The 11,835-nt window shown below is 39.5% G+C and overlaps 1 protein-coding gene across 2 annotated transcripts in view; it reads left to right on the top strand.

Annotated features, from left to right (window-relative positions):
• The first annotated feature begins 916 nt into the window (after positions 1 to 916).
• Positions 917 to 11,835, top strand: part of LOC132177254 (mediator of RNA polymerase II transcription subunit) — an 82,032-nt gene continuing 71,113 nt past the window's right edge. The window contains exons 1-7 of one of the 2 annotated variants that reach the window (XM_059589503.2): positions 917 to 1,099; positions 1,192 to 1,235; positions 1,849 to 1,948; positions 2,086 to 3,069; positions 6,165 to 6,399; positions 6,996 to 7,114; positions 7,407 to 7,614. In XM_059589503.2, coding sequence (XP_059445486.2) covers positions 992 to 1,099; positions 1,192 to 1,235; positions 1,849 to 1,948; positions 2,086 to 3,069; positions 6,165 to 6,399; positions 6,996 to 7,114; positions 7,407 to 7,614 — 1,798 coding nt within the window. In that variant the 5' untranslated portion in view covers positions 917 to 991. Of the gene's footprint in view, positions 1,100 to 1,191; positions 1,236 to 1,848; positions 1,949 to 2,085; positions 3,070 to 6,164; positions 6,400 to 6,896; positions 7,115 to 7,406; positions 7,615 to 11,835 lie in introns of both variants that reach the window. The other variant, XM_059589502.2, reaches the window with a different exon arrangement.

Raw genomic sequence — 11,835 nt, 5'->3', positions numbered from 1 at the left:
TAAAAAAAAAAAAATCAAACCTACCCAAACCCAAATTAAGATAAGGTTACATAGGTATATATATAATCCCAAAACTGCGTCGTTTTGACATCCCTACTTAACAGTTTATATCGGTTAAACGGTTAACCGATATGAAATTTCTAATTGGACAGATAAGCATACTGGTATAAAAAATTTAACCGATAAGGATATCGATATATCGATTACGGTTAATATCGATTCGGTCGAAACTAGTATACGGCCGGTAATCGGTAACTGGTTAATCTGCTCACCCTTAATTGTGGGTCTTCACTGCTGTGTTTGGCAATGGAATGGAAAAAAAGGGAGTGAAACGGTACTATAGCAGATTTGATTGATATGAGAGAAAAAAGTAAGAATGTTTTGTATAAAAAAGTGAAAAAATTTGTTTTGTAGTAATTTTTTTATTTGAATAGTAATAAAAAGTGATTGATGTGATGTAAAAAGTAAGAATGTTGATGATGATTTTGAGAAGAATTTTTTGAATTTTTGGGTCTAGTCCGGTTTGGCCCTTTGCCAAACACAGCCCACCAGACCTATGGTTGTGGGTTGCTTCTTTTATTTTTTATGGAAGTTTATAGGAGTATTTATGTCTTTTTCAAAATTTTTGGGGACATTATTTTATTTTTTCCATATGAAAGAGGTACATTGCAATGAAGAACATTACTACAATTAAAAGTTTGAAATCCATTGCAAATTGCATTGTAGTCGGACAAAGTTATGTGTACTTTTCTCGTTAAGTTTTGAGTTTACAGTGTTCACCATTGAAACAGTAATTAAAAAAAAAAAAAAAAAAGAGAGAAAAAAAGGTTGGGTTGAAGGGTATCCAAACAACTCGGAGCCCCGAAGCTCAACCCGATTCTCCCTTGGTCCCCAAATTCAATGCAAACCAGAGTACAGTCTTCTCGTTTCACATTTCTTTTTGTCGCTCTCCCAGCCTCCGAGGCTGAGCCCCGACCCCCTCCATGAGAAAATGGATCAAACCCAAACACAGCGATCAGCTTCGGCTTCATCTTCTCGGGCCTTCCAGTTCCACCCTGCCCGTGTCGCCATTTTCGATCTCTTCAACCTCTACTTAGGAGTAATCACTCTCTCCCATTCTCCCTTGAGCTTTGAGTTCATTTTTTGGTTTTATTTTCAATAATTAAAATGATTTTGTGCGCTATTTTGCAGAGAAGTAGCCGCCAGAAACCCGAAGATTCTGCCCGAGAACCTCCGTAAGTACATATGTATGTATATATGTATATGTATTGAAGGTGTCTCGAAGAGCTGAGTTGCTTATGGCAGTGTTAAATATTTTTATTTTAATGAACTTGTATATAATCCGATGTATATAATTCTGGTGAATGAGAACGTTTTTTCCTTACGGAATCTCTCTGTGATTTTTCTGAGTTGGGAAAAGCCAATTTGTGGTTAGTCGCCTACTGAAGAATATTCGTTTAATGGCGATGCTCTTGATATGAATTGAAACTGGTTACACGAAAGTGTTTTTGCCAGAAGTTCCTAATCAAAATGTTTTTTTCTTATTTCAAGATTTTAAGGTCAGCTATACAAACTTTTGTTTCATTTCAGATGTAGAAGAGCTGAAGGTTATCTGGAAATAACATGTTTAACATGTTTAGATACATAATGCATAGCATAATGGGGGAAAAAAGTTTAAGGCATGCATGTCTCAAAAGACATACCATATGCATAATTGTGGTGTCAGTATATACACTTGACTGTTATTAGGCATCATATGAATCACTAAATTTTAAAGGTGCTAGGATCCTTTGATTAGTTGGTATCTCGTCCACTGTTTTAATCTTTATTGAAATAACCAATCTTCAGGAACAAGACACAGAAGCGTGTGGTTGCGCTAAACAGAGAGCTTCCTCCTCGAAATGAGCAGTTTCTCTTGGATTTTGAGCAACTTCAGAGCCAGTTTTCCGTGCGTTCCAGAATTTAAATTCTCCGTTTAGCATCATCACATGTCTTCTTTCCTTGTTTTTGCTTCCTCTTTTGTTTCAATGAACTTAGTCATGGCATTGTGCTTTATTTGTGTTGATAGTAGTCATATTTTTTCAGGACCAAGATCAATTGCGTGCTGTAACAGAATCTGTTCTTATATCTCTGGTTGTGAACTGTAGTGGTCATGCACCACGGGCTGAATTTCTTCTCTTTGCTTTGCGAAGCTTGTGCAGTATAGGTTACATTAACTGGGATACTCTTTTGCCAGCCCTTCTTTCTTCAGTTTCCTCGGCGGAAATGGCAGTGGGTCAGGGGAGTCAAGCAATGGCAGCTGTCTCTTCTACAAGTTTATCTCAGTCTGGGATGCTGCCACCTTCAAGCTCAATTCCCAATTCTGCTACTTTTCAGTCTTCAAATCCAGCATCTCCTCTACCCTCAGTTCATGGTATTGGGTCCCCTGCTCAATCCGCTATTGAACCCTCATCTTGTGCAACTTTGTCACCAGTCAAATCATCTGATATTTCCTGTACTGGACAGCAACCTACAGCAAGGGTAAATTCATCTATAAGAGATAATGCAATAAGCAGTCTACGTCAGCTGTGTTGCAAGATTATTTTAACTGGTCTTGAATTTAATTTAAAACCAGTGACTCATGCTGAAATTTTCTACCATATGCTGAATTGGTTGGTTAATTGGGATCAAAGGCAACAGGGGATTGATGAATCTGATGGAGCTAAATCTTGGAGACCTGACAAGGCTCTTATTGAATGGCTGCACAGTTGTTTGGATGTGATTTGGCTTTTGGTTGAAGAGGATAAATGCCGAGTACCCTTTTATGAATTGCTGCGCAGTGGCTTGCAGTTTATTGAAAACATACCTGATGACGAAGCCTTATTTACACTTATCTTGGAGATCCATAGGAGGCGAGATATGATGGCTATGCACATGCAAATGTTAGATCAACACCTTCATTGCCCTACATTTGGTACTCATCGGGTTCTTTCTCAGACAACTCCTAGTATTTCAGGTGAAGCAGTAACGAACTTGCGATATTCGCCAATCACATATCCGAGTGTTCTTGGGGAGCCATTGCATGGAGAGGTGATACTTTTCCTAGCTATCATTTTCAGGATATGACAATGCTACATTTCATCTAAATAAAATTGTATACTGTCTTTGGAATAACACATGTTATTGGTGGTATGATTATTGGGATTAATGGCCTTTGTAACAATCTAGTGTAAATTCTTGGGAGTTTTTGTGTGGATGGCGCTCAACTTTGATTACCCACCATCATAACCTCTAATTTAAGGGCCTGCTAGAAATCACAATATTCGTGTTGTTTCAGCATTTCTTTCTTCAAGATAATGACATCATTATCTTGTTGTTATTATTACTTGTAACAATAATTATTATTTCTATTATTTGCTTGGTTCTCTATTTACTGACAAGCATTGACAAGTATAATGGGCTCTTGGTTAAGCAAAGCCTTAGTTGAGTGAAATTTTTGTGATTGGATTAGGTTGGCATTATTTCAAATTAGCATTCCATCGTTCTTCTAGGTTCTCTCTGGTTCCTTGCTAGCTTTCTTTGCGTGGATAGCTTGTAGAGGGCACCTTGCTCCCTGTTATGACAGTTTCTCTGTGAAACTTCGTTTCAAAAGAGAAACAAATTCGAACCCTTCATATGGATTTCACTTTAGTCTGATCTTGGTTTTACATTGCTAATGTTATAATTCTGCCCTTTGCTTCTCTTTCTTTCTTTTTTTTTTTTTTTTTTTTGATAAATAAGTAATTCATTGAAAAGCACAAAGGGGTGCAACCCTAATATATACAAAGAAAGGCCTTGCTAAAGGCGAAAAGAAGAACAAAAAGCCTCAAATTGAGGCATAGTAGAAAACTAAGGCACATCAAAAGCGCCCGCCCAATGGAATGGAGTCATGATAAACAACTTTTTGAGCTCGTCCAACGTCTTTTCTTGATCTTCAAAATATCTTGCATTCTGCTCTCTCCAAATAGTCCACATTAGACACAATGAGGCTATTCTCCACACCTCCTTTACTGAATGATTACCTCTTTGACCTTTCCAATAGGCTAACAAATCCGCCACCCTTCCTTGCATGAACCATGTGACATAAAAAAGAGTAAATAGCACACACCAGAAGGCTTGTGCCACTTCACAATGAAGGAGGGATGATTGATAGACTTGCCACTCCTCTTACACATACAACACCAATCCACCACAATGATTCATCTCTTACGCAAGTTATCCAAAGTTAGAATCTTACTGTGAGTTGCCGTCCACACAAAGAAACTTACTCGCATTGGAACTTTAACTTTCCATATACTCCTACACAGAAAAGATGAAGCCTCCACCATATCCGTCCCCGAATAGGAAAGCAAATAGAGTTGTAGCTCTTTGACAATTCTATTTGCTTCTCTTTCTTCTTCTGGTTAGGTGTATATTTTGTATACTTCCTGAGTACTTGGGTTGTCTCTTTGTATATATATATATATATATATATATATTATATTTTGTTCCACTTGGTCAGATGGCACGAGGTTTGTTCTCCGATTTCTGAGGGTGGCCTAGGGATTCAGAGTCTGCGTCTCTTTAATCAAGCTCTTTTGGGGAAATAGTTGTGGAGATTTGCTAATGAAGAAGAAGCTTGGTAGAGAAGTATCTTGGTGGCAAAGTATGGGGTGTATTGGGGTGGTTGGCGCTCTAAAGTTCCTCGTGGAACGCATGGGGTGGGGTTATGGAAACATATTTGTAGGGGGTGGAGGTCGTTCTAGTGCCACTTTAGATTTGATCTTGGCTTGGGGGTGAAAGTCAAATTTTGGGAGGATATTTGGTATGGCGAGATGTCCCTCAAGGATGCTTTTCCTGGCCTTTTCAATATTGCTAGTAATAAGGATGCTTCCATTGCGGATATCAGGGAGTGTTTAAATGGTATGGTTCACTGGAATGTTACCTTTGCTCGTAGAATTCATGATTGGGAGGAGATGGACTTAGCCTCCCTTTTCTCGCTCTTGTATTTGCTTTCGATGCGTGGGGAAGGGGAGGCAGATGTGGTGGATCTCGTCAAGAAAAGGGAAGTTTGAGGTTCGCTCTTTTTATAGGATGCTTGTCTTTAAAGAGTCTAACCATTTCCCTTGGGAAAGTATTTGGCGCACCAAGGCTCCTTCGAGAGTGGCGCTTTTTGCTTGGTCGGCCGCCCTTGGGAAATCTCTCACCTTGGATAATGTTCAGAAGAGAGGTATTGTTGTGATTAATCGATGTTGTATGTGTGAATCGGATGGGGAGTCGGCGGATCATCTCTTTCTTCATTGTGGGGTTGTGTGCAAGTTGTGGGATGTTATCTTCTCTCGTTTCAAGATGTGTTGGGTTATGCCTAGAAGCGTCAAGGAGATGTTCGCTAGTTGGTAGTCGGGCGGTAAATCCCGTAGTGTCGTGGTGTGGAAGATGGCTCCCCTTTGTCTTTTGTGGTGCCTTTGGAAGGAAAGGAATGCGAGATGCTTCGAGGATTTGTCGAGGAACCTTGAGGACCTTGTTCATTTCTTTTTGTACATGCTTTTCACTTGGACTGCAGGCTGGCTTGCTCCTTTAGTGATCAATTTTCCTGATTTTCTCTTTATGTTCTCTTCTTCTTTCTCCCTAGCTTAGTCACTCTCTTGTATACTTCCTGTGTACTTGGGTTGCGCTTCTCTGCGCTCTTTCAATGCATCATTACTTATCAAAAAAAATTATATTATGTTTTAGTTCATTGAAAACATAATTAATGATTGAGCAGTTTTTTTCACATTGTTTTTATGTGATTGTGTGTGTGTTTCAATATATATTCTCTTGTCCCAAGTATCATGCTCTAGGAAGAGTGAAATTGAGTAAATTTTTTGAAAATAGTAAAAATCTTACCCTTTTTATTTTTTATTTTATTTTATTTATTTATTTTTTAAAGTCTTTCAAAGTTGCCCAGCTTTAGGTGTATTTTTCTTCATTGAACATCGTGCTACTTCAAACCACGACTGTGGATTTGGGACAGATGAAGTATATATATGTAATCCCCACTCCTATTGCATGTATAAGTAAATGTATGTATGTATTTAACGCCCTTATTTTTTGGCATGAGTGTTAGAGCTTCATTTGGATTAGGATCTGCTATGGTTGGTTAAATTAGTTTCTTTTCATTGGTATAGGATCTTGCAATGTCTATTCAGAGGGGTAGTTTGGACTGGGAGAGAGCTTTACGTTGTATAAGGCATGCTCTCCGCAGTACTCCTTCACCAGACTGGTGGAAGCGCGTGCTTCTTGTTGCTCCATCCTATAGGTCTCCTCCTCAAGTGCCTACTCCGGGTGCTGTATTTACTTCTGAAATGATTTGTGAGGCAACAATTGATAGAATTATTGAACTATTGAAGCTTACGAATTCAGGCAATGATCTCTCCTTATTTATCTGTTTATTGAAATGTATTCCTGGATAAAATGCCAGTGTACTTTCCTTAAAAAATATTTTGCTAACTGAGTATGTTATTCTCTTTCTATATTTGAAATGCATTCCTTTGACATTACGTCTATAGATATTTTTTTTTTCTTTTCCTTTTTAATCTTTTTAAGAGTGCTAGTGTTAGTATTTCATAATTTAAATAGAATTTCAGTGATCTAATATACACCTGGGATGTTCAGGGGTATGCAATTGCTCAAGTCATATGAGACTAGTTACATTCAAGCAATGTAAAAAATAACTAGTCATGTTATTCATTATAACCTCTCTTTTGCAAGTGATGTTTTCATATCTTATTTTTATTTTTATTTGCATAATTTTGTTTATTGTGGCTGCTTGTGTGATGACTAATCAGGGGACTATTTCTGGAGTACTATACTTTAGTAGGCTAATATCTGATACAATTTTTTTTAATTGATTTTGGCAGAGATAAATTGCTGGCAGGACTGGCTTGTCTTTTCAGATATCTTCTTTTTTCTTATGAAAAGTGGGTGTATTGACTTTGTTGATTTTGTGGACAAGCTAGTTGCTCGGGTTACGGAGGGTGATCAGCACATTCTTAGGACGAATCACGTAACTTGGTTGCTTGCACAAATTATGAGGGTTGAGCTTGTGATGAATGCTTTGAATTCAGATGCTAGAAAGGTTGTTTCTTAAATGTAAAAATGCATTCCCTTTCTACTGTGCTGTTATTCTTCCCACTTGTGCACTGTCTCAAAATCATTAAAACATAGTTAATTCTTATGTTGTCTTTTCTAAGGTGTTTATTTCAGCTAAACCAATCTTTTGGGGGTTTAGTCCATAATCCACACAAGAAACTTATATGTTTCAGGAATTTTGGTTTCTCAGTTTTTTTTTTTTAAACAATTCTTTTGGTGATTGAGCGCATTAATCGAGTTGAAATCCTGTACCTGAGACATTGTATTTCTGCTGGTAGGTGGAAACCACCAGAAAACTGGTATCATTTCATAGAGAAGATAGAAGCTCTGATCCTAATAATCCTCAAAGTATCCTGCTTGATTTCATAAGCAGTTGTCAGAATTTGCGTATTTGGTCATTGAACACATCAACAAGGGAATATTTGAATAATGAGCAGCTTCAGAAGGGAAAGCAAATCGATGAATGGTGGAGGCAAGTGAGCAAAGGTACATTTTTTTTTTCTTATATGTTTCTTTGATCATGTGGTTACTGCGGGTGATGAAATCAAGAATTGCTGTCCTTAATTGTGCTGTGCATTTATATGTTTAAAATAGGTGCTACTTTGGATAGGTAGGACACTTCCACAGCGGCCACCCAACTCAATTCTTTATAGTTCTAGAAAGAACAAATAAAATACATTCTGATCTTGACATCAAAGTAGTGAGGTTTTAATAAGATGTTTCTTGTTCAGTTTGTCAAATAGTTTCTTGTTCAATTTCTGAAATTCTAATTCCTTCTATTCAATCAAGGAATACGTGTTGGTAACCAAAGAGGGAAGCTTAGAGAGAAAGAGAGAGGGTGGCAGCTTTTGTTTTTTTTTTTTTGTTTTTAGCAATCTCTGTTGCCTTTTTCATAGATCTCTTAGTTCATCAACCGTTTCTTTGAAATCAATGTGTTTTCGTTTGCCTTTGTCATCCTTAACTTCTCCATCAAAGGCTTGCTCTTGTGCAACATCCATAATATCCTCTAAGATTACTTTTTTGGTTGAAAAAGTGGAGCCAATTCTTGATTTGCAATTTCTTGATTGAAATCCTCTATAACAGGAGAACCTCCTGTCATGTTTATTATTGCTTTTATCTCATGGCAGTTGTATTCATAGTTTAAACACCATAATTGAACTTTTTCATGAATCCAATTAATATTGACTTTAATAACCTTCAAATCTACTAAGGGCACAATCCTAAGTACACAAGAAGTATACAAAAGTTAGTTCGCCCTTTCGCTCAACCCTCTCTCCTAAACACTCTACCCTCTCTCGTCTCAACTCTCTTCTTCCCCCTTCTCTCTCCACCCTAGTGGAGGCATGTGAAGGCGCGTCACGCTAGGATTCTGTCGTTTTGTTGGGATTCTGCTGGGTTGCTCGACTCTGCCTGTTTCGAGTTCGCAGGGTGTGTGGCTATGTCTCCAAGCTCTTGGAGGTTGGTCCAGTGAGGTTGTAATGGAATGATGCTTCTCTGTTGAAGCAAAAGCCTTATGCTTTTTGGCGAAGGAAGGGTTTTTCGACTTTTGGTTGGAGGAAAGGAGGAAGGGTTTCGTATGGGTCATTTTTGCGGGTCATCAATGTTTTGCTTGGTTGGTGGATACGGTGGAAGAGGCGGTTCAGTCTCTAGTGAAAGAAGATATTGTCAAGTCATACCGCGAGGATGCAAAGGTGTTGATGGTTTGTGGGGGTGGTAACAAGGCAGGAAGGTTTTTGGAGGTGGCTGTCTACGCTGAGGGTGGATGGAAAGGGATCATCTGGCTCCTAGGAAAAGTTTGGGTCTTCTGTTTATGAGATCCCCACTTCAGTGAGGAATCTGACTAAGGTTGATTTGAGAGCTTCTTCTGGGCATTCCTTCGTGTAAGTGCTACGATCGGCGTCATGTTTCGAGGTGAAATCTGTTGGGTTGAAGCGTCTGTCTTCTCGTCTTCTCGACTTGTTCTCGGTGTTAGCTTGTTTTGAGCCGGAGAACGGTGGAGATGAGCTGCATAAAGCGGTGGATTGCCATGAAATGGAGAAGCCGACTTCTTTGGTCCAACATATTTTGCCGAAGAAGAAGAAAGTTGCTTCTTTAGTGGCAGCTAATTCAATGTTATGAATAAGGCGAATGGCATTCTCATCAATCGTTGGGTGAAGAAGCTTCTAGGGCAATATCGTGTTGAGCTGGACTGGGTCCTAGTCGGGCTGGTCAAAGGCCCTTTCGCTGGGCTGGACTTGAAGCCCAAAGGTAAGTGGAACGGGGTTTGTTTTGATGGGTCATGCGGTATTGGATTTGGATCTAGGTTCGTTTTCAGTTTGGGTTTCGGTTCACAATTTTGGTTCCAGTTCAGAGGCTGGCCCGGATTCAGTTTCTAAACCAATGTCGGTTCCCAGCTCTAAGGACAATCCTCAAGTGGGCATTTTGGTGCTGGAGTCTTCGATGGCTAATGGGTCTGTCCAGATGAGTTTTGCTGAATCCTTCGGCTCGACCCCGTCTTCTTCTATATCTATCTTTGGGCCGGATTCTTTTGTGCCAGATAACTTTGCTGTCTATTCATCAGGGGCTGTAGCTCTGTTCACTTCTGGGGATGTTGGAGAATGGGACTCCCTTAGTCCGGCCAGTGTACAAGCATACTTGAAATATTACTGAAGAGTTAAGGAAGCCAGAGGAACTCCGGTGAAAGATTCTCTTCTTCTTGAGGCGGTGGAGTCTCTCAATGCTCCGTTGGTGCGATATCAATCCATGCGAATTTTTGGGTTTGTTGCATAGATTTCGTCTGAGGCTGCACACGGCTAGGTGTCTGCTTGTTTCGTTGGTCGGAAGAAAACTTCGTCAAAGCAAGTGGTGTAGAGAAAGTTGAGAAAGTCACTTCTTTCGGTGCTGCACAACATTCTACTCCGGCGAGGGGCTTTCTACGGCGGGGGTTTCTTAATCCAAGTCCGACTGTGAAAGGTAGTTCTCCTCCCTTGCCCAAGTTGCCGGTCGCTTTGTCGTCGACTGTGGTTGTTAAGGATGATTGGATGAAAGGAGCTCCCCCTCCCTTGGGTGGCTGCACCTCTGACACCATAATTGCTGAAAAAGGTGAGGACTTCAAGTCGACTAAATTGACCCAATCTCAAAAGTGATCAATAGGCTTCGGTCCGTTTGGCGCGATTGTTGCGTGGGATCAGGGTGGTGAGATTTGGGATGGGGAGGATGGTGGTTCCCTTTTCCCCCTGTATGCTTACCTCCCATACACGTCATTAGATTGATTGATGGATGGTGAAGAGGACGAGGATCCGTCTTTGGTGATCTTGGAGGACATTAAAGAGGATAATCATCGGGTTGTTAAGGTAGCACACCCTAAGTCTAAGGATGAGAGGGACCTGTTAAATTTAAAAAGCTCCATTAACCATGGAGATGCTAGCTCTTCCTCTCGGCGCAGGAAATGAATGGCTCATGTCATGTAGTGTCGTGTTTTCTTTGTGGGTTTTAGGTTTAAGAGCCTTTGGTGGGTTGGGTGGGTTTCTTTTATGGGCTAGCTTTGGTTATCTTGTGTATACTTCTTGTGCACTTAGGGGTGGCTCACGCTTTTTTAATAAAATCTTCTATTACTTATCAAAAAAAAAAAAAAACCTTCAAATCTACTAAGCTAACATCAAAATTCAATGAGATATCAATGTTTTTTTTTTTGATAAGTAATAATGCATTAAGAGCGCAGAGGGGCGCAACCCTAGTACACAGGAAGTATACAAGAGAGCAAATGAGATATCAATGTTGCTTGCCATTGTAATTAAATATACAATTTCATGTTTCCAACAAAAGATAGGATCTTTTGCTTTGATACCAAACTGATCTAGGACAGATTTAGGGACAACCTATGTGTGCTTCTGGCGGAGGGTTAGGAGAATTGTGGTGGGTTTTAGAGTTTTCGAAGAAAGGGTTAGGGTTCAAAGATTGATTTGGGTTGTTGGAAAATTTTGAACAGTAGTTGTGTTCATAAATCTAAGGTTAATTTGGTAGGTTATTTGATTGGAGAGAGAGAGAGAGAGAGAGAGAGAGGCAAATGTGGCTCAATACTAAAATGCTCAATATTCCATTAATCAAAGTCTAAATTATTTGAATATTAAAACACTCAATTTGGCCCCAAGGCTGCCTCTGTTGGGGTAGAAAAAGCCCAGGCTTTTAAAATGAACTTTATGGAATTTCTCCCTGCTTTTAATTCAGAATGGGCTTTGGTTGTTAAAGGTGGGTAGACTTCTTTCCTCCCTTTGGTCTTTTTTTTTTTTGATAAGTAATGATGATATAAAAAAGAGCGCAGAGGGGCGCAACCCATATACACGGGAAGTATAAACAGAGAGCGCCTAGGAGGGAGAGAAATGAGAAAGAAAATCAGAGAAACTAATCACTAAAGGAGCTAGCCAAGCGGCCGTCCAGGAGTAAAGAGTAAAGAAGAAAAAATGAGTCAATTCTTTTTTTTTTTTTTTGATAAGTAATGTAGTATATATCAAAAAAAGCGCAAAGCGCCTCTAAGTACACAATAATGTATACAAAGAAACCCAACCAAACCAAATCAAACCAAACCCAATCCCAGAAAAACCCAATCAAACCAAACACCCAACCAAAAAGGTATACAAGAGACCCAACCAAACCCCAAGACAAGCCCTAGTGCATCTCAGGTGGAACCCTAGTGCACCTCAGGGGGAAATGAAAAAGCATTTTTCGATC

Source organism: Corylus avellana, chromosome 4 (assembly GCF_965113065.1).
Source record: "Corylus avellana chromosome 4, dhCorAvel1.hap1.2, whole genome shotgun sequence".
Lineage (NCBI taxonomy): Eukaryota > Viridiplantae > Streptophyta > Magnoliopsida > Fagales > Betulaceae > Corylus > Corylus avellana.
The sequence above is the reverse complement of the archived record's forward strand: the minus strand, read 5'-3'. Positions and strand labels throughout refer to the sequence as shown.